This window comes from Aspergillus piperis (assembly GCF_003184755.1).
Source record: "Aspergillus piperis CBS 112811 unplaced genomic scaffold BO85scaffold_1, whole genome shotgun sequence".
Classification (NCBI taxonomy): domain Eukaryota; kingdom Fungi; phylum Ascomycota; class Eurotiomycetes; order Eurotiales; family Aspergillaceae; genus Aspergillus; species Aspergillus piperis.
Window position 1 is genome coordinate 731,640 of NW_020291591.1, and position 26,992 is coordinate 758,631.

A 26,992-nucleotide genomic window follows, 5' to 3' on the forward strand; every position below is an offset into this window, starting at 1 on the left:
ATAGATCGTGTAGATCTTACAGACGCATACATTCGATGCTTCCTTTTCGACTTTGAAGGCATCAAGATGATTGGCGCATACACCTACTGCGAATTGGCCAGCTTGAGAAGAGTTGGATGATAACCATATCGGTGCTCCAATCTTCTATTGCTAATTTGATGGTCTGATCTATTTATTAACAAAGATAGTGGGAATTTGAAACCATGGAAGTACTGAGTGAAGTCTTTAATATCAGAGAGAAGCGTCATAGCTCATGACATATATATAACGTAAATATTCAAGCAAATCTACGGCTATACCAGAACCAGACGGTTGCCGGTCCCCAAAGCGGCACTGTTCGCAGCAATGCGGAAAGAAACCTCAGAGCTTCGCAACATTAAGGGCTTGAGATGCCCACGTTTCTTTGACGAGGTCCGCACATTTCTCGCCAATTCCATAAGCAGGCATCTGAGTATGTCCTCCGTTGAGAGTTGGCATGACACTACAATCTGCCACACGGAGTCCGGTCACGCCACGAACACGCAACTTGTTATCGAGAACAGCGTTGGTATCGCCATCTGGGCCCATGGCGCAGGTACCCCCAGCGTGGTAGCCTAGAATAAGTCCATCAGTATAAGTGGTGCCAACAGATAGAAGAAAGGAGCATACAAGTTGTCGCATGTTCCTTTACATAAGGTATCCACTGTTCTCTCTTCGTGTAAGTGTGGTGGGTCAGATTAGGAGGCCAAGAGCCTTTCACGATGTCCTTCGTCCCAGCGCCCTTGGTAATGATCTCATTTGCGAATCTACATGCTTCGGTTATCACAAGCAGATCCAGTGGGTCTGCGAGGTAGTTGCAGTCCACTACAGGTTTCTCCAAGGGATCCTTAGATTTCAGCGTCACACTACCGCGAGACCTAGGCGAGAACAATTCGGCGATGATTGAGAATGCGTACTTGTGATCAATAGGAAATTGATCGTACTGTTTAGGACCACCGTAACATTCCGTAGTGAAGAGCTCAATATTCGGCTGATTGGGTGTCAAACCCATGGGATCCCGGCCTGGCTGTCGTGGCGCATTCTTCCACAGGGGCTCATTCTTAAGACGATCATCTAGGCGCGCGAAAGCAAAGGAGCCAAAAGGGAAGGTTGACAGAAACCCCTCTTTCTTCTCCTTCCAAAGCGCATAGGTTTTGTCAAAACTGTCGCCGTGGTAGACGTGGTGGTCGGTCGTCAGACCAGGCTTTACTGTCTCGTAGAACATGAAAACGATCTGGACGGTTCTGGTTAGATGCAAATTCTATAGATGAAGCTGCCATAGAGCACCCACCAAATGATCCATGAGATTCTTCCCGACGCCCGGGAGGTTGACCAAACATTCAATGTTGTGTCTCTGCAATTCTTCCTTCGGACCTAGCCCAGACCTCATTAGAATTGTAGGGCTACAATAAGATCCACTGCTGATAATTATTTCCCTCTTGGCATGTAGTGTCCGTCGCCCATTTGCTGTTACCACCGAGACACCGTCCGCTTTGGGCCCACTTGGGGTCTTCTTGAAGAGTATCTTGTCCACAGTGGTGTCTGTCATGAACGTAACATTGTTGCGATGATAGCCATTCGTGACAAAGTCTCCGCTAGTAGTGCGGATACCATTGTATACTGACCGTGGTACATGACCACACCCATGAGGTGTCTCACCAGTTGTGAACATGTCAGGATCCAATGGAAGGCCCTGCGAAACGAAAGAGTCCATTATGCGTTCGGAAATGGGCGCGAGATCATGTGGTTCGACGTGAAGAGGACCCGAGTTTCCATGATGCTGATCGGACGCCTTAAACCAGGGTTTAGTATGGAACGTTTCGGCCTGGACAAAAGTTGTCAAGTTTCTAATGTCTCAGTCCCCTCCTGCTTATGGTGAATGGGTATGGCGGTACATACCTTCTGCATGTACTTGAAAAATTCCTTGCCACTCCACCCATCCAGACCCCAATCATCGTAATCTTGCTTGCTGCCGCGTATGCAAAGTGTCCCATTGCAGCCACTGCAACCTCCAAGGAATTTGCCTCTGCTGAGCTTGACTTGCCGATTATTGACGTTGGGCATGGGCGGAGTGACAATGTTCCAGTCTGTCGTAGAGTCGAGCAGATTACTCCAGCTAATCAAGTAAGAAAAGTTGGACCGATTCCTAGGAGTGTGATGCATGTACGAACCCGCCAACCATATGGACATTTTCGAGATCTTTATTATGCTGTCCAGCTTCGATAAGAAGAATTCTTATGTGCGGATTCTCAGCCAGGCGACCGGCCACCACGCATCCTGAGGTGCCACCCCTGAGTGTAGAAGAGAGCAGTTAGCCATAGTGAAGACAAAGACCAGACAAAAAGCACACTCTATACTAAGTGAGACTAACCCGCAGATAATGTAGTCAAAAGAATTCTCCATGTTGCGCACCGCAGTCGAGCAGCCAACAGGTGGCTCGAATAATAGTAGGCAAACTGTGAGAAAGCTCCTCAGTAGTGCAGAAAGAGGCATACGGACACGTTCGGATTTATACTGCTACTATGGCCGGTAGCAGGAGTTCATTCCGCGGCGATACTTCGCAAAAACCTGACATTACAGCTGCAAGAACAAGCGCCATTGTGGAATGGTATTCCGCTCTAACAGCACCTACCATCTAGCTTGAAACCTCCTCCGCCAATTGAGTTACGCAGTTGACCGATATCTGCAGACCATCCCAAAGCTTACCCCACTTGAAGTCGACTGTGGCGGAGCATATTGATTAACTCGACCCACTAAGGAGGAGTAGAAGGATCGTTACTATGTCAGCGAGCAGAATTACGAGCAATTTGGCTTGCGGGGTAATTTGATAGCTCAAACCTTAGTTTAAGGAATAACGGAAATATGCGGCCTCCTGGCTGTCAACGGATATAACCACACTTGGTTCCCAGCGATTCAAATTCAATTTTGAGTAGGTACAGAGAGGCGGGCAAATTCCGCTCATTTTCCGACTCTAATTAGCATCCTTTTGGTCGTGCGGGGTTGTACCACCCCGATCCCCTGTATACAGCTCATTGGTCTCCTCCAGCCCCTTACCAGCAGTTTCGGGCAGGAAACACCATGTGAATAGGAGCCCCAGCAAGGACATTCCTGTGAAAAACCAAAAAGTACCCTTGGGGGTAAGGGAGTCGTGGTCGAGCAGCATCAGCGTGGTTGCCTAAGAGGGAAGGAATCTCTAGTCAATATTATCCCGACAGTCGATCTGCGCCAAGGATATACATGGAACCAACCTTGGAAATGCCGATCCGGTTGGCATAGTGCCACAGTGTAACGAGAGTCACACCTGCGATCCGAACCCCCAGTGGGAAGGACTCGGCGGTGATCAAATACTGGATTGAATTCCAACCCAGGGCCCAGCCAATGCCGATGAAGTAAATCATCACAATTGCGCCGATGGCAGCATGCCTTACTGCTGGGTCATCTTGCGACTGACCAGATAGGGAGCTAAATATAGTGAGAAAGATCGAATCGTAGGTCAGTGCGATAACCTGAAGCACGAGGCCGATATATAATGTCTTCCTCCTGCCCAGATAATCGATCAAGAAGATTGCCGAAATTAGCGCGAATACAAACTTGACAGCACCAAAGACCGCCGTCGTGAAGAGTTTTTGCGACTGGCCTTGAATACCGAAGAGTCCAAATAATTCGGGGGCATATGCTAGTGTATGTCAGATCAGCCCGAGCGTGCTCATTGCTAATTCCGGGGCTGAGACTTACTAGTCACCGAGTTGGGGCCGGACCACTCGCCCAAGCACTGCAGGATGAACACGAAGGCGATCCGTTTCAAGTGGGATTTTGTCCCAAAAAGCTCTTTCAGCACTCCAATCAGACCTGATCGTGATGCCACCTCACGCTCAAGTTTGAGCTGAATCTTGACATTTGAGACCTCAACATGTATTCCCGGATCCAGTGGTGACACGTTCCATAGTCGTGCAAGCGATTGGAGTGCTGCCAGAGGACGGTCCTTTCGACACAAGAAACGCGGACTCTCCTCACAGAGCAGAGAAGCGATCAGTAGCAGGCCTGCCCACATTATTTGAACGCTTTGCGGGATAACCCACTGCTTCGCACTCGAGTCGGGGATGTGAATGGACGCCCCCCATATTGAAAAATACTGTCAAGGTCAGTAAGCTGAGTCACGTATTTACATTATAGATTTTCACTATGCTCACACCAATCATAATTCCTAGGTATTCTGACATGCCATATAAGCCTACCAGCATCCCGCGAATTTCTCTGGGTGCCACCTCCCCGAGGTAGATCGGGGCCATTACACCAAACTGTCCAATACCAAGACCCATTATGAATCGACCGGCATATACCTGCCCAAGGTCACGGGATGTGATAAACACTATAGAACCAATGATCCACATCAAGCAACATTGACGGAAGGTCCAAAGGATTCCGATGCGCTCGCTGCAGAGGAATGCGACTATAGCCCCCGGTAAGCTGCCTATGTGGACCATAGAGGTGATGTTCGACAAGCGATTGGCTTTTTGGGATGCACTGAGATAGTCGGCCTCTAGATGAAACTGGTCAACGAACGATTGTTCCGCCACAGTGCTGGCGATAAGCCCAGAATCAAGACCTATAAGGAGTCAGTTCGCCAGGATGCACGGAAAGGGAGGGGAACAACGGACCCCGGGCAGCGCCCGATAAGCCAAAGCAGATTGCAGCACATAGGAGCTTAAAGGTGAGCTTCCTAAACAGAGCAAGATGCTGCTTTAGGCCTTGCATCCTGGCAAAAGAAAGCAGAGACTGAGAGTTGGCGTAGAGAGGGACATTGGAATGATGTGGAGGGATGCTTGAGTAAGAAGGGAAGGAATCATTTTTCTTATCAGGCGACAGAAAATCTTCTCATCTCCCCTCTTTGGGCGTGACTAAAGAGCCACGAGTTCTCCTACAAACCAGCACAGAGAATGAGGGCCCTAAGGGGTGAATAGCGCGTGTAGTGGATCCGGTACCACAAAGCCAGTGGGATGTGCTTCAGCCTTACCCGCTCTCTAACAGCCAACCATCCCCACCCACTCCCACTGTTCTTCATGCTGACCTGGCTTTTCCACTTCCCAATGCAACCGGATGGTGTGCCGGGGTCTGCGCAAGCTTTCCAAGTACCCTGCAGGCTGACTTCTCCGCCAATCGCTGAGGATGTATTGCCCATCCAGTTTCAGTGTACTGGTCGGGTCGGAGCCAGACGAGTCCCCGGATGTCTCTCCCGTGAACCCCTTATTCTTTTCAGGGGCCGCACTTCGGAATTTGACGGACACCACAATAATCTTGGGCAAAACTTTGCAATGACTCCAGTTGTATCATGCTCATAACCAGGGCATTGCTGATCGTCAAAAGCTAACTTTAGGTAACTCGTGCGGCAATATCTCCATCAGCATGTCACCAACATCAGTCTTATCTTTACCTCCACTGTTCCTCCTCCCAGCTACCAGAAGCCTTAACCGCGTCCGCTTCTTGCAAGAATTGTTTGGAGAGTATTTGCCCCACGAGATAATACTCACAACAATCCTGGCAGGCAACAACAACATCACACACCACGTGTCCATGATGGCTTCTTCCCTGCACCACCCTGATTACCTCCGGAGACGAGTCAGAAGAAACCGCATATTGGGACGACTCGACTAGTCGTGAGTGATCTATCTGCTTCCACACCACTCTAGAAAACTCTACAGGTCGCATCACTCAGTTCTCTTCCTTTCGGCCTCGTCACACATACTTTTAGACATGAGATATGGGAGTTATGATACCACACCTTTACCGAAGATGATCTTCCATTTTGCCAAGACAACCAACCGGACCCCTTAAACTTTCGCGATCGGAATACTAGGTCAGTGGGGAATAATCGTGGGCTTTCCGAGGTGCGAGGCTCTCTGGCATACTATATCCAGCGTTGCTTACCCCGCGCCACGAACATGATCATCGCAAATTTTTATGACTCGAGTGTCTGCCATTGCGTGTGGTCTGAGCACTCTTCGGAAGCGCATGCACTGATTACGACTTGATCTACGTATGGCAGCTCGGGTTACACAATTATAGACCGCCAGAAGGAGAATTGGTGGATGAGAATAAGCACTAACAGCATATGATCCACTGCACTGATATCGGTTTCTTACGTTTGCTATCAATTCTGGAAAGCGGTGACATCAGGCGTTTGCTTGAAGAAAATACACAAAGCACTATCAGGGCCATGCTTCTACCTGCAGAAGCCCTCTAGCCTGAATTCTGTGCTACTAGACCGAGGTCAGCAGCAACGTTCCGCATACCTGAAGCCGACAGATAATAGGAAAATGGTTGATATGCTATTGCTTTTTCGATGGCATTCAATGTGCTTTACAATCCTACGACACAATTTCTGCGAAGTCACACAAAACCGTGTCATCTTGCTATGATAACAAGTCCTATCTCAAGCGCGCCAAGCAGCAGGGGCCAGACTTCAGATTCAACTGTCAACCGTTTCGTGCTGAGTCTGAAATTTGCTAGGCTTGCAGTTTGATCCACGTTAAGACTCGGTTCGAGTTGCACACGCCAAGAAGTAACAATCATGCATAATGTTCGTTAGCTTTGTCTTCAAGTTGGATAGGTCAGATCCATTACGTCGCGCCAATAGCGCTCCAATCACCACAACTCTTCCTTTTTGTTAGGACTCTATTAAATTATCTATTCGCCATTGGAACTGTTCAGTTAGTTACAGAATTATCAACTCATCGTGCGGCAGATATGGTATATACAAACGTGTCCCGGCAGATGCATATAGGACCCGCCGAATGGGACTCTCCGCCTACTGGCCAGAGCTACTGGGAAGCGGCCCGGAACTGCTCCGGGGTATCACCCTGGTTCTTTCCATCTCCAGCTTTGAAAGCCTCTAGCTCTTTTAGTGAGTGATAGACTCTGAGGAGATTGGGCACGAAGTCCAAATCCATTTTGTACATCAATGCCTGATCGACCGCGGGAACCAACACAACATCGGCCAGTGACACTTCATCGCCGAACGAAAACTTGCTGGATGCGGAGATCAGGGCTTCATACGCCTGGAAGCCGTCTGTGAATGCCTGCCTAACGAAGCTGACCTGATCCTCCACGTTATCCCGCACGGACCTGACACGCTTGGCAATCCGGGAATTGGTAGGCGCCTGAACATCGATCGCGATGATGTTGACTAGGTCGCGTACCTTGATGCGATCCTGCCAAGCTGAGACAGGTGGCAGCAGAGGGCTTTGGTTCGGGAATCTTTCCTCAAAGTACTCGAGGATTGTCATGGATTGTCTGATAATGGTCTTGGTGCCGTCGGGGTGATGCACAACCAAGGTCGGCACACTAGCACTTGGATTCAGTTCATCTTTGTATTTTGCGTCATGATGTCCTCTTGCGCTCAGATCGACATAATTATATTTGAGCGTGATGCCTTTGAGATGAGCTGTGATTATGATCCGCTGACAGCATGAGGAACACCAGAACGAGTACAGCTCAAAGGTATCTTGGTTTTGCATATTATCCGCCGATGGATTGAATCTTGTATATTCAAATGCGCTTGATGCCACTAATGTGATGAGGCAAGTCGACAAAGTGTAGGAAAGATGAATTCCAACGAAGCTGTCGTCACATACTTATAAAGAAACGTCGCTAATGTTGACAGATGTCCTCAGCAGAATAAGAATTCCTACCAAGAGGGCCTAACCGAAATTACCATGAGCCAGGAAGAGCGTGCGTAAGCCCTAGGCTGGCTAGGCCTACGGTAGCCCGACGGCTGTCTGGTGATGACTAGCGTCTTGCTTATCGCGTAGTCAACACGAAATGTTTAGATGCTACCTATACTCAAACGATGAAATACCACCCATTATGGGTTGTCTGGAGTTCCGACTATCAGAAACCCAACTGGTAAGCCAGATAGCTGATCTAAAGTGCTCTATGCGATCTTACATGTGCCGAAGCCTATTTGTTTTACAGATAGCGTTTCTTAATACGACAGAATATGTATACCAAAGGCGGCCAGGCCAGCCAAGGATCCAAAGCCCCTTAAGCTTTCTATCTGACACGCGGGAGGCATCCTGCTGACTAGCACGTGGCTCAAACAATCTGCAAGTGTCATCATCGCGAGGCACTATGCTTGTGTTTATTGCGTTTGCAATCTGTGCCTGTCATTTAATCTCTGCCTATATCCCGTATTCGCACGATGGAATGTACTATTATCCTTCATTAGTCCTATAGCTATCTAAAGCGCATAACGCCATTACCTACCAACAGGAGAGCTTCTTTCAGTGGTGATGAGGCGCGACATATTGATGCGCTATCTAGACAAGAGACCAATAGCTATAGTAGAAGAGTACTAACAAATTTCTGAATGTTATAATGACTTTCAATAGCTTGACATGATCAATCACCACTCTACGCCGCGTAATGTGATTGGTCCGATAACAGATATAGGTCACTGAATTGCACAAACTCCTCAGCGCTTAGCTGGAAAATGGCTCCTGTATAAAACCAATATCACCTTACTCATTACTTCTATTCTATCCCCATTACCACAGAGCCAATGGACAACCAAACACACATACATCCAACATCCCCAGCTCCGCCACTTCCCATCCTCGAAGCCCAATGCATAGACTACGACGACACCTTATGTGACAAACGCGACAGGACTTTCGCGCCCTGGAGACACAAAGCTTTTTCGAAACAGACGTTCTCCGAGAAATAGGCCGATTCATTGACAAGCACAGAGGAGGAGTCCCCGAAGAGCTTTTCGCTCCCAAACGAGGATCATTCAATGCCTGGTTACGATTGCTTTTTTGAAAATTGAGGCTCTGCCGTCATTCGATTCCCATGCCCGGGTGCTCCCATGTTCCCCGAGGAAAGGGTTCAGCGCGAAGTGGCAGTTGTGCAGTCCTTGGAATATTTTACCAGTCTACCTATACCCCACATCCTTCACTATGGCAAGATCGAGGAAAGCCCAAAGGGTTTAGGACCTTTTATCATAATGGAGCATATTAGCAACGAAGGCGACTTCAATGATACCCTCTATGTACCGGGCCGGTCACGCGATGAGAGACCGATGCTAGACCCGAACGTCTCGCAAGAGAGACTTGAATGTGTTTATGGTCAGATGGTAGATATCATGTTGCAGGTATCTCGAAGCATTCTTTTGCCGAGATAGACTGCATCGGTAAAGCTAATGAGGATGATGAAATCGATGATACGTGGGTAGTCAAGCATCGTCCGCTTACCTTTAAACGAGCTCGTTCAGTTGTGTGGAGTCTCTCCAGACTTACTTCACCAAAGCACGTTCAAAACAGCCTCGTCCTACTATCAAGCACTAGCTGAGATGCACATGATCCACTTTACTTCCCAACGAAACGACGCGATCGACTCCGCGGAAGATTGTCGAACCAAGTACATCGCACGTTGTCTGTTTCGCAAGATCACTCGCGAAATTCAGCTGTGCAATGACAACGCTGGTCCTGTCAAATTGTTCTGCGATGACCTCAGACCTGGAAACGGTCTGTCAAATGCCCAACATCAAATGAACGGCGTGGTGGACTGGGAGTTCACCTACGCAGCCCCCACAGGGTTTGCTTATAGCCCGCCATTCTGGTTACTACTCTGGAAACAGTGCTTAGATGATTGGACAGCAAGATATGAGAAGGTGCTGCCGGTGTTTTTGAAAGTGTTGAAGAACAAAGACCAAGGAGCAATTGACCGAGGCATCATGAAAGAGAGCGATCGACTGTCAGGATATATGCTGAGAAGTTGGGAAAGTGGTGACTTCTGGCTTAATTACGCTGCTAGAAAGAGCTGGGCATTCGATATGATATACTGGGCTAAGATCGATCGGAGGTACTTTGGGGATGGCAAATTAAGCGATCGGGTCAAGCTCTTGACTCCTGATGGGAGGGCGGAGATGGAAGGGTTTGTGTAGATGAAGTTGAAGGCTGAGGAGGAGGGTGGTCTACCTGATTAAGACAAGGCTTTTTTACCACACAATTCAGCATCATTCAAGACCAATGGGTACCATGAAATTGTTGAATGTTCTGGCCATGAGAGGCTACTTACCTCCATTCCTAAGAATAAGAGTCGGGTTGTATAGTCAGAATTATAAGCCAGGGAACAGAAATGACCTGATTCCAACAAACACAAGTCAGCATCATGCAACCAATCCGAAAATAAAATAATGAAAACATTTGAAGTAATTCTTTCCCCCTATTTCCTATCATGCAGGCTCTGCTTTCATAATGTCAAACAATGTGAGAGTCTTAGTACACGAGCCACCCCTTAACCTGTTACCTCACGTCTAAGCAGCAACTGACCTCCCACACTAGATAGAATGCCATTACTATAGTGCGAGGATTACGTCTCTTATTCTTGGCTTTCTCTCACACAATAAACCAGAATCCAAAGGCGAATAAACCAAGGCCGATAACGGCGCCAATGACAAGTTTATATCGAGTTCGGAGATCTCCTGAGCTATTCCTTCCGCCAAAGCCCCTAGGTCGTTTTCAGAGACACTAGTTTCGTGGATAATAGCCAGTAATATGGCCTTCGCCGGTCCTAGGGGGCCATAACAGGTTTTGATGGTGTGGCGCCTTCTTTCAGGTACCGCCTTATAGCGCGGTTGGCGCCTATATTGAGGAGCTAGGCTGGCCATAGTCTGAGCGGCTGAGAGCTGTTCATTTATTTCTACTAGTTTTGCTTAGCTGTATCAACCCTACAGGGATATTGACTGTTTTGGCCACCTGAAGCTGAATGGCTTGACCTTGAAGATTGGACGAGGAGTTGACGACTAATGACATTTCCGAATAGATTAAGGCCTCTCTACGTGTAGGCCACATCCACCTTACGGTTTCTACTCGAATATTGTTCAGCGGCAATGGAAACTAAGAGCCATGGTAATGATCGTGTAGCTCCACTGTGCCAACAGTGGACTGACTGCATCTGCGATCTGGGCGGACATGGCCGTCTGAGCGGTATAGTTCTGTTGAGGTTAGTGCGAAGTATAGCATGCCAGAATGCTTGCCACGTGCATACAGGAGATTTTTCTCAGGACTACTGCTAGAGAGTCCTCTCGGAAATTATGCTTTGCCCTCTTCCTGCTTCTGCTTGTCCGATCTCTGGAAGCGCAGATTTCATTTCACAGACCATGACTCAACCCCGTTACGTAGCATCCCAGCTCGTATATGTCCAGCCCAAAAGATCTTCTCTGGACTACTAGTTGAAGCGTCTACTTTTACGTATGCCTTCCACAGAATCCCAATTCCACCAGTCGATGCCCAGCATCAGCTAACGGCGGAAAAGCTCTTCCAACCCGCCAAGGACATGCCAAGAGCGCATTCCTACGCACAACGTGATCCACACCTCGCTTACTTCTTGGCTGTAGGTCACGAGTGAGTCATGCGTTATCAATCTCCGGAGGTGAGAGGAAAACATGAATATTCCCATGTGGGGATTAACCCATGGCAGAGATTTAGGCAGCCATTTAGTAAGTTCCGCTGGGGAGGAGGTATTTTCTGGAGTAGGAGAAAGAGGTTATTAGCGCCCCCGGCCTAAATGGTATCCAAATTTGGCATGGTTCGAGGGAACTCCTGGGTGGATTTGGTGCCGGGGATTTCACGCAGTGTGTGTTTCGATCTGGTATTGTGCGATACGAAATCAGATAAGATACGGCGAATAAGGTTTAGTGGCACCGCCAAGTATATTTCGGGCTTGACTAGGCTTGTTTTGGAACCTTTCCCTTACCGGGCCCCCCCTCGTTAAAAACAGGCTGGAAGGGTTGGGTTTTTTTATGGTGCGGCTGGTGCGGTTTTGCTCTTGCGGGAAAAGGCCGGGTTTTTTCCGATGGAGAGGGGAGGGGAGGAGCTGGCCCATATTCACCCCTGGCTTATGTGGTGGTGATGATGATGATGATCATGTCCTCTCATGGGATTCTTGCAATCTTCTTGCATGGATGACATGCATTACCGAGATTGAAGGCCAACTTATCTTCCTTGGTCTCTTCTTTTCTGCCCTCAAAATCCAGCTTGAATTCTTATCCATCTTATCTTCCATCATCAGTGCCATGTCCGTGGGTCTCGATGTTATCACGGCCCGCTTGTCACCGTCACTAGGAACCATAACAAGATCATTGCGTTGGAAATCGGGTCCTTTCGGGCCCCGCGGCAAAACAGCAGACCACCAGCAGTCGCGGAACAGTGGGGGCTAGAAGGCGTCATGGTGCAATGAGGAGCCAGGAAACAAATTAGGGGAGGAGTGTCTAAGTGGAGCAGGGACACCAGACCCTTACACCAGCATTAGGAGGCTACTACAACATACTAAATGAAATCATCGTGAGCTCGATTCAATGATCTAGATGTATGTAAATGTGGCAAAACCAACGATTTTTGCAGACAAACTTTTGGGGAAGATTCTCGTGATGGAACCACACTGACACAAGCTGCGAGAATTATCTGATCCGAAGTGGAACGGGGTGTCGCCAGCTTGCCAAGAGGACAAGACTGCCTAGAGTTCCACTACCACTGTAAGCCTGAACCAGCACCCACAGCCAGCGCAAATTCCTTTTCGCGTTGGTCGCTCAGGAAATTGGAGTCTGGGAAAGCTTTGGGATGGTGTGGGACGTGCGTGGGAGGCGAAGAATTCATCGTCCCATGTTAAGCCTTTATAACATGGCGCATATCCTTCCCTCGATGCCGATCAGTTCTTGAAACTTTCTCCTACCACTGATGATATAGGCGCTTTGGGCATATCGCTGTGCTTTTCCCTTCCAAAATGGCCACTGACAAGCCTCCCACCACTACCGGGGTCAGTGAGGATCCGATCTCTTTGGATCCCGATACTCCTCAGCAGCCTGTCGAGGATGATCAGGATAAGCAGGATGGTGTTCGCGTCGCTGAAGCAGTTACTGCTTCTTGGTCGAAGAAATCTCTGATCATTACTTATGCCTCGTGAGTGGCTTGATTTGTGTTCCTTCCGAGCGACTGCTGAACAGTGTATAGCATGTGGCTTTTGTACTTCGTCAACGGATTGAACAGCAGCTTGACCGCGAACCTTTCCGCGTATATCACCAGTGACTTCTCGGAGCACTCGTTGCTCACTGTCATCACTGTCATTACCAGTGTCATGGGTGCTGCTTGTGTCATGCCTATTGCCAAGGTGCTGAACTTGTGGGATCGTACTCTGGGTGTCTGCATCATGGTGTTGATTGCTATCATGGGCTTGATTATGATGGCTGGCTGTAACAACATTGCCACGTACTGTGCTGCTCAGGTGAGTTCTACCCTCTGTGTACACGAGATTGCTCTCTTAATGGGTATGCCCAATGATACTAACCACCCGACACTACCAGGCATTCTACACTGTGGGTTTCACCGGTGTTATCTTCTGTGTCGATGTGATGACCTCCGATACATCCTCGCTCCGCAATCGAGGTATCGCCTATGCCTTCACCTCCTCACCCTACATTATCACTGCCTTTGCTGGCTCTCCCCTCTCCAACCAATTCCACGAGACCAACTGGCGCTGGGCCTACGGAACCATTTGCATCATCCTCCCGATCGTCGCAATGCCTCTAGTCATAACCTGGGAACTGGCGAAGCGCAAGGCAGACAAGGAGGGACGCCTGGAATACAAGCCGCGAAGCACTCGCACCTGGTGGCAGAGCACCTGGTTCTACATCATCGAGTTTGACAGTAAGCCTTCTCCCCAAAACTTCCCTACTACCTCGATCCCCCCCACTAACATATTCGTCCCAACCAGTCATCGGCATCTTCTTCATGATCGGCGGACTCATCCTCTTCCTCACCTCATTCAACATCGCCGGCAATACCGAGGGCGAATGGAAATCCGCCAAGATCATCGCAATGATGGTTGTCGGCTTCTTCGTCCTCGTCGGTTTCGTCGCCTACGAACGCTGGGGTGCCCCCAAGCCCTTCATTCCCTACCACCTCATCGCCAACCGCACCGTCATCGGCGCCTGCCTCCTGGATATTACCTACCAAGTCTCCTACTACTGCTGGGCCAGCTACTTCACCTCCTTCCTGCAAGTAGTCTACAACACCAGCCTCACCCAAGCCGGATACATCTCCGCCATCTTCGACCTCATGGACCCCATCTGGCTGATCGGCTGCGGATACCTGATCCGCGTCACCGGCCGCTTCAAGTGGCTGCTCATGTGGGCTGTCCCGCTCTACCTCCTGGCCAGCGGCCTGATGATCTACTTCCGCCAGCCCGGCTTCAACATCGGATACATGTGCATGTGCCAGATCTTCCTGGCTGTTGGCGGTGGTACCTTGATTCTCATTGAGCAGGTTGCTGTCCTGGCGGCGTCTAGACATGAAGACTACGCTGCTATGCTGGCGTTGCTGAGCACCTTCGGTAACCTTGGTGGTGCTGTCGGTGCTAGTGTCTCTGGTGCTATTTGGACTAATACCCTTCCTCAGAAGCTGAGGGAGCTGTTGCCCGCTGAGACGAAGGATCAGTGGGAGGAGATTTATGAGTCGTTGGACGTGCAATTGAGTTATCCGGTTGGGTCGGAGACCAGAATTGCGATTCAGAACGCTTATGCTTGGAGTCAGCGGAACATGATGATTGCGGGTACGGCGGTCATGGCGTTGTCGATTGCGTGGGTGTTGATGATGAAGAATATTAAGATTAAGGATAATAAGGATGTGAGGCAGGTCCTGTTCTAGACGGGTTCAATGGTAAAAAGGGGGTTTTGTATATAATGTGTTTGGGGTCAGGTATTTGCTTTCTTGTGACCTGTGATGTTAATCTTTTGAGTTGTTATCGCTATAATTGAGGCATGCATAGTTAGTACTTATTAATTCACGAGCTTGACTGGGTTGATAGAAGATATTCTTTCCCTTACAGAAACTAAACATTTAGTCTTTATACTTGCTTCTTGTTCATTTACTTTGCATCACGCATTGCAACACCCACACCATCAGGCACCGACTTCCGCATATTGGCTGCATTCAATCTTCATGGAACATTAGATAGGTTGTGCTTCGCGCCATTCGGAGCAACCCTACTATCCCTGGTGACACCCCGACACTTCGATCCCGCCAATACATTATTGATACCACTCGCATTGCGGAATACAATTGACCCGCGAATATGCTGTAAAATCCCTCAAAGTAATATCCGATATGGTCACCCCGGAGCAGCCATAAGTCGAGAAGCAGAAGTCTGTACACTCAGTGCCTTTGACGGTTAGAATTAATTCAATCAAAGAAAGACATGTAGATGCGGATATTGAGGTACTAGCAGCCCAAGTGGGCGGAATTTATGGCATGATGGGGGAGAGGAGGTCTCAAGTATGCGATTGACTAGAAAATATATCGACTTCCTGTTCGTAAATGGAGTCCAAACAAGCTGAATGTGAAGAGTAGGCTTTGTACTCGGAATCGCATGAGTGCTTCTGACAAGTCTGAGCCTTAGCCTCAGGAATGATAGATCTTGTCTATAAGCAGTAGGATGTAGAAATGCTGGAATTTGCTGCCTGACTTATTCGGTTCGTGTCTCATCTACTTGTAGAGAGCCATATGGCTCACGATGTTGTAATGGGAAGAGGGGTTATTGCTATATATATATATATATATGCCGAGTCGAGTGCTATGCAGTACTATCCCAATGAGTACAACCGCCTTCAAAGTACTCTTGCCTTGGCGTTTGTGAGGGTTCAGAGACCCCCACAGTTTTAAGCAGACAATTTGACAGAGAATTACTCCAACCACAGTCAGAATCTGAAGAGAACCCCGGTCAATAACCGCACCATAGCGCATCTTCTTACCCACATTTTCATCACTTATCCTCTAAGGGGCCTGGCATAGCTGTTGTTGCGAATAACAGCGAGACATATTTGTCTGTATCAGGGCATCGTGATTGGCCCTCAACCCCTGCCAATGACCGATAACGTTCCAGAAAATGAAGGGAAGCAACAGGCAGGGTCACACCGAGGGTTCCAGCAGCTGGCGCTCAGCAAGGCGGAATCAGATCGACATCGTATTCGCTCTCAATAAGCACGTAAAATGGGGCTAGATCGAATGCTCAGCCTTACGATCAGCTGGGCATTCTCCTTGCAGATGAGCCTGGGAATGGATTTGCGCCTCTGGCACATTCTCGTATGCTACCGCCAGATAGTACCCTCGAAGTGAAAATGATGCTACAATCATCTCTACAAGTCATAGTTCTCTACCGCTACGACGGATGTTAACTTCACTGACGGCTTCATAGACAGTGCTACGTACTGCTTGGCCCCCACCTTGGCATCAGCAGACACAAGGACATAGCCGACCGGAAAAAGGCCCTTGTTGAGTAGCTTGATCCCTTATACGAGCAGTCATTCCACGAGAAGTATTCTCACCAGTACGGCATCAGGGGCTATCCCGAGTGGTGCCCGGACTGGTCTTTGGTTTTTGGTGGTATTTCCATGCAGGTACTCCATAAATTAATGCTGAATAGAATTTTTTCTTTTCCATATATCGCAATGCCCTGTTTGGAGAGCTCTTCATAATATCGGTCGGAAGGGTGACGCGGCAACCCCTATAGGAGCATATGTACCTCATCGAAACGGACATGCTAGTATTAGCTCACACACCGATGCCTCTAGAACTTACCGGAAAAGCGGACATTTGAGCGAAGCAAGCAATCGCAGCCGGGGCCAGAGTGTTCATATACGTATGGCGCGAAGTTGCAGCTCAAAAATGCGCAACGATTGAGTTTAATTGCGGCTGCAAGGGCACAATGGTCCCTTGGTTCCTGCACCGGACTAGAGAGGACTAGCGGGATAGGCCGGAGTTTGGCGAAGCGGTTGAGAGGGAAATGCGAGAGTCATTGGGGCCACCAAGTGGATGGTGAGTGGATGCAGCGTTCGCTAGTCAGGAACGAACCAGTGGAGTTTGTCTCTCTTTCTGCCGGCTCTCCTTTCCGAATCCGCTGCCATCCCTCCCATCAGGGGGTCTTTCACCGTCAGCTTCAGCACTGGCTACGGGATACCAACCCAGACTATCGACCGCTAAATTCCGAATCACTCAAGTTTCAGATGGTCTCAAAACTAGAATTCCCAAGCCAGGGGGCAGTGAGGAGAAACGGAAGCGTGGTGAGTGTGTGAAATGAAAGACACAAAGGCATGGCATCCTGTGGTGACAAACCACGGCTCCCAAGAGCCACAGCCGAACGGTTGTGGAGGAAGAAATCTTCAGGCGACTCCAGCTGACCACCCACTAGAATTCAGGAACCGAAGCCAATCCAGTGTGCTGCTCCTCACGCCGCTACCAGTTAGTGAGTTCACTAGAGCAGACCGTATCCTCGGCCAAGCACCGCACACTGGCGATCGTCGCTTGAAAAGGAGTCAGGCACACACCGACCGGGCCTCAGCCAGGCGCCGCCAGCGCAACAATGGATGCGCTGGCGAGTAACGTGGCCGGGTGATTTGTTTACCGACTGACGGCGTGTCGACGTGAACAATGCCCCCCGTCACATTCTCAATGTGCCCCAGGCCAATAGGCAGGCGAGATGTGCCCCTTGCGACTCGTCAAGCAGTTTTTCCGGGGCAGCGCTCGTGAGGGTTCGAGTTTGACTGGTTGGGTCCAAACGGACCCTCTGGCACTCTGGGGCTCATATTTAGTCCACCCCCCCTCGTCCTCCTTTTTCCCCCTTCGGCGCGTCTTCAGACATCGCATCGTTTCACAATCCTTTGACTCGAGCAGCGCTCCCCACGTTCTTTTACCCTCGCTAGCTTTTGCTCTTCTCGACGCTCACTCTTTTGCGTCTTCTTCGTCACTCGTTTGATCTACTCGCGCAGTCTCTGCCAGAGCCTTTTTGCGACAACGTACATATCCACAGCCCGAAAATCTTTCAGTTGAACAAATCGGAATTACCGGCAACTCATCGCAATGAAGTTCAGCACTCTCGCCTCCTCTGTCCTGTGCCTGATGGCCTCCCAGCTTGTCGCTGCGGAAACCGACACCACCAGTACTTCGACGGTGACCAACTATGTCACCGCGACGCTGGTCCACGTCGACACCGTGACCTCTCCTAGCAGCGTGGCGCCTTCGACTTCCTCGGTGTTCGTCACTCCGAGCAGCCACGCGGTCTCGAGCAGCCGGGTCGCCAGCAGCTCTGCCGCCGCCAGCTCCTCTGCGCCTGCCTCCTCGTCGTTCGCCTCCGTCACCGTGACTTCCAGCATCCCCGCCGGCACCTCGGTTGCTGCTGCTACTTCCCCTGCTGTTGGCACTTCCGGAGCCGACGGCATGGTCGCCAAGATGCCTGCTGTTCTGGTCGCAGGATCTATGGCGCTGATCCTGGGCGCGCTCTAAGTCAATCCAGCGCTGCCGGCTTTGTCGCATACTCTTCACGCGCTGGAACCTTGAGAGGAATGGTCTTCGACCATGACTCGATTTTCAAACATTTTTATTCTCTGCTTCGACCGCCTATATTGATTCTCCACGGGACATTGTGATCGACTGTGCTCGGGACAATGGGCCTATCTACTACGGATACTTTCTTGATTATACCCCTTATGATGTTTCGGATTTGACGAGTTGATGGCTTGACTGCTGGTGGAATACCGCAGTTGGGATGGACTTTATTTCTACACCTTTTTTACTTTTTGACTTCGCTTCGGGGTTCGGCCGTGATGGAAGCTGTGCATAGTGTTTGTATAGGGTCGACCCAATCAATTGCGTGAACCGATGTGCCTTATGCTGGTAGTATGTAGATAATCGATAATATTTATTGAGTTGAGCTGGCAGGCTTCATAAGCGTTTCTTTGTAAATGTACCTGTTTTTTGCGCTTTCAAGAGTGGTACCTTTGATGCGATTGCCCCTGAAAGAGGCAGCCGCAGCCAGTCTAGTCCAATTCAAGACTTCTCAACATTGATCTAGATTTAGGATTCAACGAGAGAAAGATCTACATACAATAATTGAATGAGATTGCATGAAGAGCAAATAATTTAATCGAGCAGATCCGGGCCTCCCGGGTAGCTATCAATCAATATCAATCAATCAATCAATCAGTCAATCAGTCAATCAGTTCACCGTCAAGTTATCAAGCGGAGACCGACCGCCCCGCTCCACCGCGACGCGTCTCGTAAACAACTTTAGTCTCAGCACCCAACATCAATCAGAATCCAGCTTTCCCTCTGGACCTCGAGTTTCCCCATCCTTCCGGAACTCTTCCATCCATCCCATCCGACGATCGATCGACATTCCACCGGACGTCATGATCCGAGTGAGGTGATCCAGCCCAAAGCCACTGAGCGCATCAATCGCATTCATCATTCATTCATTTCCCCCTCCTTACTTCCTTTGCATCGCATCGCATCGCATCGCATCGCGTCACACGAGCTATTCCAACCAAGAAATACATACCACTACATCATATTATTGCACAGCAGTGGCAAATAATAAACTATGGACCACGAAATCCCCCTCCCCCCACCACCGCGCATCCGCCATCGCGACCCCTCCAACAACAATAACAACAATAGTAATAACAACAATAATGACACCCGTCACGCGACCCGCCATGCTCACCACCACCGTCTCCCCTCGCGCTTCATTGACGACCGCTCCAGTCAACCTTCCAGTGACCCGGCACTCTTCTCCAGCGATGACATCCCCGCCTCGGGTCTAGAAAACTACAATAATGCGCCTGTCAGTCGGAAGCGCCGGTACCGCGGCACCTGGTGGGGAGAGATGGTGAAGGACAAGGACGCGAAGCGCAAGCGGGCGGATTTCAAGGAGAAGCGGTTGGTGGATAGTGGTGTGTGGATGGGGAGTGATGATTATGATTCTGGTCCGGGATCAGGGTTCTTGCCTTCTGATGCGGATTTGGGAGAGGATTGGTTGAATTCGCATGCGAATGGAGGTACAAAGACGGTGATGCCGCAGAACCAGACTCAACAACAAGGATTCAGGAAAGTCGAAGAAGAACCGCGCGAGCATCAAGTCGCACGGGGGATCGTGAACGATTGTCTCGAGAGAGGAGAGGATAGTGTTGACCTGAGGTATATCCCCCCCCTACACGTCCACCTCCTCTTATCATGTTAGAACCAAACATCTAACCCTATACCCATTAGTGGCCTCACACTCCGCCTCATCCCCCATAACCTCCTCCACCCCCTCCAACACCTCACCAAGCTCCCCACCATCAAAGAGCCCCCCATCAGCGAAGACGTCTATACCTCCCTGCAACCCTTCCTCCGCCTCTTCCTCGCCGGCAACGCCCTAACCCAAGTCCCCGGTCAAATCTTCGACCTCGACTCCCTCCGCGTCCTCAGTCTCCGCTACAACAAACTCACCTCCATCCCCGCAGCCATCCGCCGCCTCACTCTCCTCCAGGAACTCAACCTCTCCGTGAACCGTCTCCCCACTCTCCCCTGGGAACTCCTCTTCCTGATCCGCAAAGGCGACCTCAAACACCTCACCGTCCGCCCTAACCCCCTCCTCCAAATCGAAGACCAACCCATCGCCAAATGGCACGTCCCCAGCGACGACGACGAAGAAGAAGAAGAAGAAGAAGAAGAAGAAGAAGAAGAAACCCAACAGTTACCCTGCCTGAAATCAATCACCTACGACGGCCCACCACCCGAGGAAGCATGGGCACCCATCCACGTCGCCACGGGCCCAATCACATATTACAACGCCGAAGGCATCCCAATCCCAGTCCCTACTACTGAACAAACCCCCACAATAAATCAAACCTCCCGCGTGCCCTCCCTCCGCGAAATCTCCCTCCTATCATTCACCCGCTCAACATATCCGGACCTGATCACTGACGAAGAAATGGAGAATTTCCCGGCCCTAATGACCCGCTTACTCCGACAAGCGAAGGAAGTTCGTAGCGCGGGAGGGCGGAATTGTTCCTTGTGTCATCGGGGATTCGTCCTCGCGCGGACGGAGTGGATCGAGTGGTGGGATGTGAGTACGTATGAGAATGGGTTGAAGGGGCCGAGAGCGTCTGGGGAGGTGTTGAGGCCGTTGCCGTTTAGGAGGGTTGGGTGTAGTTGGGGGTGTGTGCCGGATTTGATGTCGTGATGGGGGGGAAGTATGTATAGTTAGTTAGTTAATAGTTACTGAAGTTGTTGTGTGTGTGGGTATGTATGGATGGATGGATGGGATAGATGTAAATGATCATGTTTTTGTTAGGGGTGTACGTTTTAAGTAGTAGTCTGGTTTTGTTTGGAAAGAGGAATGGGGGATGTGTATGGTTAGGAAGGATGTCATCTACTTGGATAGCGGTGATATCGAAACATTCCTGTGGTATCAGAACAACGCAGCTATAGAGTGCTGTCATAAAGATGCAGTTTGTCTCGAATACTTGCAACTCATGTTCAATCCATACGTCCTAAGCATCGATGGGAAAGCCCTCCCACTGACTTATGGTCTAGTAATATTACAAGCGAGTGCAGAACTGAAACTGAACCTGTTCCTGCCAATGTCGCTACGAATTCCATAAAATCCATCAAACGCCAACCAAGCAAGGACGGTGTCAAAAACATCGCTAATGCTGCTCACAAAAGGAAACGCTGCAAAGACAGATATTACCCCCACCTCCACTAACACATACATCCAATGAAACCAGGGGCGGTTAATAATATAAAGCACAACAACGCAGTTCACCGGCTGCCGTCCGTCTGCGCCTGATGCCAGATCGTATCGCCACTAAGAGCAGAGTAGCTCAGTGCGGCAAAGTTCCTCCAACTCGGCGGTGCCGAGGATGCTTGTCCCTCGAGAAGACCTGCTTCAGAGCCAGCATGCCGCTCGAGATCCGAGGTCTCGTCTTCGCTCACTCCGCTAATCGGCACCGGCGCTGAGGATGAACTATGCTGAGAATCTGCATCAGGGTGGTATTCTTCCTCGTTCATCGGCTCTGCCGACTCGTGAGCCTCCGCCGCTTTGTTCTGCGACATTGACCGAACCACGTCGCCTTTACAGATGGGACAAGTTCGCCGGCGGGTTGTCAGCCAAGGCGTGCTGCAAAGAGCGTTAGTACGAGCATGATTGACAACGGACTCAAGGATCGTTACTCACATGCACTCCGCGTGGAACTCGTGGCCGCAGGGCAAACTCATCACCCTGCTCTGCCCATCCACATATTCCTCCAGGCACACAACGCATTCCACTTGCCGGCCGGTGTATTTCCGGCGCCACAGAGTGGATCCCGATTTGCCCTTCCTTGATGACGACATTCTGGATGCACTCGCATTCGAGACATGTGACTCTCGCTGCGACCGAGACAGCTGGGCTCCTGAACGGCTCTTCGCACCCAACAATGGCGAGGTTGGCGACACTGGGCCAGGGCTAACAGATCGTGGCGAGCTTGTTTCCGAGGAAGAGGTCGACCTCGCAATAGTATGATAAGTTCGCACTGGGAGGCGATCGACGAGGGACTTTGGAGCGCGCCACCGTCTGCGCCGGATACGAGACCGCAGCAACAACAGGACGTAGACAACGGTCAGCGTGAGCAACGGGCTGACAACCAGAACGAGGAGGGTATCGAAGAAAGGACTGGTCGACATGCTCGTGGGCGTGAGAGTGACCCACAAGCCGTCGTGTTCAGCCGCATTCACACCCTGGCCGTTCTGAGTTGTCGCATCATGCAGTTTCTGGTCCATGGGAGTGATTGGCCCATGGGCGCTAGAACTTGGGCTGGGACCTGGTTTGTCCGTGGCCCAGAAGAAATGCCTGGCAAACCAACCGTTGCGCTGGGAAGAGGATCCTGGTTTCACATCATACACGGACTTGTGGCCGGAGTACTCCATCTTCGACTCTTTTTCAACGCTAGACTTCTCGACCGTGCGATACTCGCCACTTCCAGGGGTGATGCTGCCACCCTTCAAGGTCGCGGGAGTGGGGTGCGAGCCCTTGACGCCGGTATGCACCTTATTCCCGGCGGCGTCGGTGGTACTGGTAGGAGATGGAAGGATGCTGCCCTTCGGAACTACTAGGTCCGGATCTCTCCAGTCCTGCACACCAATGACAAATCCATCACCGTCTGTACTGCTCGACGAGGTACCTGACTTTTTGAGGTCTTCGGCAACACCATCGGTTTTCGTTCGGGAAGTCTTTCGCTCGGTCTCGTCCTGTGATGGCTCCTGTTCGTCCCAGCGATCTAATAGAATCCAATTGATGTTTCCGCTGCTTGGCGGGCGACGGCTGTCCTCCGGTGGATACCAGACGGGTCCCCCATGGTTGCTGAGACCAAACAATGACAGAAGAGCGTGGAAGAGCCCAGACTTCTGCTTTGGGGGCACCGCACTATCATGAACTACTGCTTTGTGACTTGAAGTTGGCGACGCGGTGGCAGAGGTAGTCGCCGTAGCGTCCATGCGTTGTTTCCCGGCACTGCCGTGAGTGAAGATTTTAGTGTGTGTTCCTGATCCATCGTCTGCGGCCGAGTCCTCCCCTTGCGGGGGGACTAAGGATGACAGCAGATGTGCCGTAGTATGAGATGTGAAGAGGGCGGGGATCGTCACGTTGGATGTATCACCCCGTGCATACATCGTGACGAGGCTGCCTCCTCGGGTGTCATCCCCCACAATCAAAGCAATTCCTCCACGCCGCTGGACCCACTTGACCTTCTCCAAGAAGCCGCAGCCGCCCCTACTCAGAAGGACGACTTTGCCGTCGATCTCGGCGCTTTCTTGCAAAGACTGGATGTCAGCATGGGCAGCTTGTCGGTTCGAAGAGGGTTCCCCGTGCTTGTCCATGGCGCCTGAGTCCGACACTTCTGACTCGGGCAGCGGGTGGTGGAGATGGTCATCCGTGCCGTCATTTGTCACCGGGGGTGCTACTTTGGTACCAGAGTCATGCTGCAGGTCGATATCCGGTTGGGGAATCGCTTGGCGATGGCTTTGTGGCACGGTCGGCTCGTTTCCAGGAGTAGACCCCGACTTCCCAGTTGTAGTATCTGCACCTCCGCCTGACTTCGGACCATCTCCCTCGCCCCAACCCGGGATATCGGAGCATCCTAGCTCTCCTTCCGCTCCAGCGGTTGTTCGTTCCCCAAAGCCACTGCCAATCCAGAGTTGCCCGCTAAGTCCCTTATCCGGCAGCAGAGGGCCAAACGCAGCAGGTCGGGCCAGGAAAAAGGTGGAGTTGTCATCGGTGAGGCTGATGATGGCGGACGGCGGGAACAGGGATGAGGGGATGTTGAAGGAGAAGAGGGCGTGTAGACCCGTCGCTCGACCAGCGAGTGAATCGGGGGTGGACACCCTAGGCGAGGAGGTTAAAGCAGAAAAGAAGGTGAGGATGATGGGGAGAAAGATGAGGCAGAAGACGACAGCAATCAAACGTGGTGGTCGCATAGTTGAGAGGGTGTGTTGGAATATGCAATAGAACAGATATTGCTTGGCCGAGGGGGGGCGGGAAGGAAAGAAGCCCAGGAAGATCAACGCTCAGGGCCAGCGGGTTTCGTGCAGGAAGGCGATGTTCTTAGGACCAATCAGACGGTCGATGAATCGCAACAGAACGGACACTCATCGAGAGCGCACGGGAAGGGAGAAGGAGGGTAGGCGCGAAGGAACAAGATGATAAGGAGAGTGAGTAAGTAGTAGAGTAGTTAAGGAAGTCGCCGTGGTCAAGCAATGACGGGCTGGTACTTTAGAAGCCAACCAGACAAGGATGACGGGGAGAGAAGAGGAATAGGGACATGGACGGTAGTAGGGTGGTAAGTAGGGAGAAGGGGATGGAAATGGGGATGGGGATGGGAATGGGATGGATGGGACGATGTGGAGGAGGAAGAAAGGCAAAAAGAATGATCAACAACTTGTGAGCGAGTCGCCGGACACGCAAGCACAGCCTCTTTTCTCTGTCCCCTCCGTGTCTCTCCCTCAGTAAGTATTAGTTAGTTAGTTAGTAGTTTCCCTGTCAGACAGTCTCTGGCTTGGGGGGCAGTTAGTCACGGGATTGATTCCCTGCCTGAGGGAGGGGAGTTCCCTTAACTAATTCATTAGTGGCTTCCTCAGGTTTTGTCAGGCAACCGCCATACCTTTTCACCCTGAACTTATCTTCGTCCTACAGAGAACTACGTCACAGACCCTGCGCCCGTGCATTTTGGGCTGGGCTGCCCAATTCCATCAGCAGTTCTACAATTTAACATTTGACTTAAAAATTAGATAGTCTATGATTCGTGACTCTTTCCCTTTCACGAGACCCTTTTTGTTATTATTATTATTGTATTATTGTATTTCTATATGGTGTGGGGGCATGGCAGCATCTTTCATTTGTGTCACACCCTCCTCCCATTCTTTTACCATACAATACTGAATACTATTTCCTCAATTTAATTTGAATCCACAGTGTTCTATTCTTCCCCCCGCAGATCAATGAAAACTGCCTTCCCGTCATTCCCCACACCTGCGCAATATTCACTGTCGACTTCGACTTTAGTGCTTTTTCTCATGGGTACACAGTAAAGCGATCGACAACGCAGGGGGTCCGTTTCATGTACCCAGGAATGTGTATTTGTACAAAGATGTCGAGTCAATGGGGGACCCCCACCTAACCACTCTGTAAAACCAGTGCTAACACGGTCTATCTGTCTACTAACTAACTATATTATTTACAAGTGCCATTCTTGTCGCTTACATGATCATCATCCACTTGATGAGCCATCACTAACTATAAATCACGTGCTCCAAAGAAAAAGAAGCAGTCGTCTTCATCACTTCTTCCGTGAAATCTAGAACATCAGCAATTCTCGGTCCTGTGGGACTGCAAGGAAACAAGCGGAGTTCATTTGTGGCGTGCCATCCAGGGTTCCGTGGCTTGTGCTGCGGAGCTTCACCAGCCAACCCCATGGTCTGGATGGAACTGTCTCAATGGCATGACGTGAATGACATCCTGACACTCGCTTTCCACTCCCTCCATCATCCCACACCCATCAGCTTAGTTTTTGGTACAAACGTCATCCCCCGCAGGTGTTCGTTCCATTGTCTTGCCCTTTGTGGTGACAAGCTTGGGTGGCTTCCAACCCCGCCAGACGTTCACAATGGTCTTGGACTTTATTTGAACGTGTGCTAACCTCGCAAGACATGGGGTATTGGAGCATTGATCACAGATCGAAGCAGCTTTAGTGGTTATCACCTTTCTACCTAGAACTTGTCAAGATGTCGAATCTCATGCACAAGGTCAAAGATGCCTTGACTGGCCATCACCATAATTCCGATTCCCGTACGAATACCTATGATCTATCTATTGATTTGCCTCTACTCGTCTCCTAACTTATCACCGTTTTAGGCAAAGGGAACAAGCCCAGTACCAATGACTATAACTCGGGCGGCGGAGAGAGATATGGACCTGGCGATGGTTCCTATAACTCTCAGCCCAGCTCTGACAACTATAGTTCTGGCGACTACGAGCGCAGGACGGACACATACGATTCGGGAACCGCTGGTGACTACGGCGGCAGCTACGGATCTCAGTCTAGCACCTACGACTATGGTAATACTGGTGGTTTTGGTACTGGTTCTGCAGATTATAGACATGAACCAGAGAGATACGGTGGCTCAGGAACTGGCCATGAATCGCGGGCTATGGACAGTGGAGCGATGCAGGATTTCGGTGGTCGTACAGGAGGCAGCAGCTACAATACCTACAGCCAGGACACTGAATCTTCTGAGTTCAGCCCTACCAGCAGGCTTGACTCTGGCAAGATGGGATACCATTCGATGGGCCCTGGTGGTACGCAGCGGAATCAATGGTAGAGGCACTTGCAAGCAAGTATCATCAGTCTAATGCAAAGGTTGACTTCCTATGACACGTGTATGTTGGACATGTGGTAATTTGTTATGTGCGGAATAGTAATCGGGTTTCGTCGAAGATACTGCGTAGTCTGAGAGTTGATTTGCATATAGTTACTTGACATCTGGCTTCGACGCTTGTTGTAACCATTCTGTGAGCGGTTGGGCAGCCATGGACATCAACTACACTCAGTGCCTGCGGGGCCTTCAGCATG

The 26,992-nt window shown here is 50.4% G+C and overlaps 9 protein-coding genes across 9 annotated transcripts; 5 read left to right on the forward strand and 4 right to left on the reverse strand.

The window, feature by feature from the left end:
- Positions 1–360: 360 nt before the first annotated feature.
- Positions 361–2,421, reverse strand: BO85DRAFT_361867 (GMC family oxidoreductase; the record flags this gene model as incomplete). The annotated part of the gene is made up of 6 exons (XM_025655601.1): positions 361–593; positions 649–1,252; positions 1,310–1,843; positions 1,918–2,134; positions 2,190–2,309; positions 2,390–2,421. 6 exons carry the CDS (start codon positions 2,419–2,421, stop codon positions 361–363), a joined length of 1,740 nt encoding a protein of 579 aa, XP_025520673.1.
- A 568-nt stretch (positions 2,422–2,989) lies between these two features.
- BO85DRAFT_482637 (quinate permease) lies at positions 2,990–4,773 on the reverse strand (the record flags this gene model as incomplete). Its single annotated transcript, XM_025663115.1, has 5 exons — positions 2,990–3,193; positions 3,267–3,694; positions 3,754–4,150; positions 4,209–4,624; positions 4,677–4,773. 5 exons carry the CDS (start codon positions 4,771–4,773, stop codon positions 2,990–2,992), a joined length of 1,542 nt encoding a protein of 513 aa, XP_025520674.1.
- Positions 4,774–6,687: 1,914 nt separating this feature from the next.
- Positions 6,688–7,932, reverse strand: BO85DRAFT_7197 (maleylacetoacetate isomerase). The gene has a single exon (XM_025665614.1). The coding sequence runs from the start codon at positions 7,530–7,532 to the stop codon at positions 6,837–6,839; it is 696 nt and encodes a 231-aa protein (XP_025520675.1). The 5' UTR covers positions 7,533–7,932; the 3' UTR covers positions 6,688–6,836.
- A 1,368-nt stretch (positions 7,933–9,300) lies between these two features.
- Positions 9,301–10,144, forward strand: BO85DRAFT_444094 (uncharacterized protein). The gene has a single exon (XM_025658937.1). It carries the CDS (start codon positions 9,365–9,367, stop codon positions 9,956–9,958), a length of 594 nt encoding a protein of 197 aa, XP_025520676.1. The 5' UTR covers positions 9,301–9,364; the 3' UTR covers positions 9,959–10,144.
- Positions 10,145–12,798: 2,654 nt separating this feature from the next.
- BO85DRAFT_494121 (siderophore iron transporter) lies at positions 12,799–14,845 on the forward strand (the record flags this gene model as incomplete). Its single annotated transcript, XM_025663859.1, has 4 exons — positions 12,799–12,974; positions 13,026–13,296; positions 13,376–13,718; positions 13,786–14,845. The coding sequence occupies 4 exons, from the start codon at positions 12,799–12,801 to the stop codon at positions 14,715–14,717; spliced, it is 1,722 nt and encodes a 573-aa protein (XP_025520677.1). The 3' UTR covers positions 14,718–14,845.
- A 3,079-nt stretch (positions 14,846–17,924) lies between these two features.
- On the forward strand, positions 17,925–18,347 carry BO85DRAFT_482641 (uncharacterized protein; the record flags this gene model as incomplete). Its single annotated transcript, XM_025663116.1, has 1 exon — positions 17,925–18,347. The coding sequence occupies one exon, from the start codon at positions 17,925–17,927 to the stop codon at positions 18,345–18,347; it is 423 nt and encodes a 140-aa protein (XP_025520678.1).
- A 1,010-nt stretch (positions 18,348–19,357) lies between these two features.
- BO85DRAFT_7386 (leucine-rich repeat domain-containing protein) lies at positions 19,358–21,151 on the forward strand. Its single transcript, XM_025665631.1, has 2 exons — positions 19,358–20,039; positions 20,112–21,151. Exons 1-2 carry the CDS (start codon positions 19,444–19,446, stop codon positions 21,067–21,069), a joined length of 1,554 nt encoding a protein of 517 aa, XP_025520679.1. The 5' UTR covers positions 19,358–19,443; the 3' UTR covers positions 21,070–21,151.
- A 499-nt stretch (positions 21,152–21,650) lies between these two features.
- Positions 21,651–24,341, reverse strand: BO85DRAFT_359502 (PA and RING finger domain protein; the record flags this gene model as incomplete). Its single annotated transcript, XM_025655514.1, has 2 exons — positions 21,651–22,008; positions 22,066–24,341. 2 exons carry the CDS (start codon positions 24,339–24,341, stop codon positions 21,651–21,653), a joined length of 2,634 nt encoding a protein of 877 aa, XP_025520680.1.
- Positions 24,342–26,144: 1,803 nt separating this feature from the next.
- BO85DRAFT_482644 (uncharacterized protein) lies at positions 26,145–26,741 on the forward strand (the record flags this gene model as incomplete). The annotated part of the gene is made up of 2 exons (XM_025663117.1): positions 26,145–26,208; positions 26,275–26,741. The coding sequence occupies 2 exons, from the start codon at positions 26,145–26,147 to the stop codon at positions 26,739–26,741; spliced, it is 531 nt and encodes a 176-aa protein (XP_025520681.1).
- Between the last annotated feature and the right edge of the window lie 251 nt (positions 26,742–26,992).

What these genes read in the sequence shown, in the direction of transcription:
- BO85DRAFT_444094 (XM_025658937.1), top strand. Translation starts at nt 9,365, where the DNA reads ATGCACATGATCCACTTTACTTCCCAACGAAACGACGCGATCGACTCC.
- BO85DRAFT_7386 (XM_025665631.1), top strand. Translation starts at nt 19,444, where the DNA reads ATGGACCACGAAATCCCCCTCCCCCCACCACCGCGCATCCGCCATCGC. An exon ending in GAGGATAGTGTTGACCTGAG is followed by an intron (nt 20,040 to 20,111) that starts GTATATCCCCCC and finishes TATACCCATTAG; the next exon opens with TGGCCTCACACTCCGCCTCA.
- BO85DRAFT_7197 (XM_025665614.1), bottom strand. Translation starts at nt 7,532, where the DNA reads ATGCAAAACCAAGATACCTTTGAGCTGTACTCGTTCTGGTGTTCCTCA.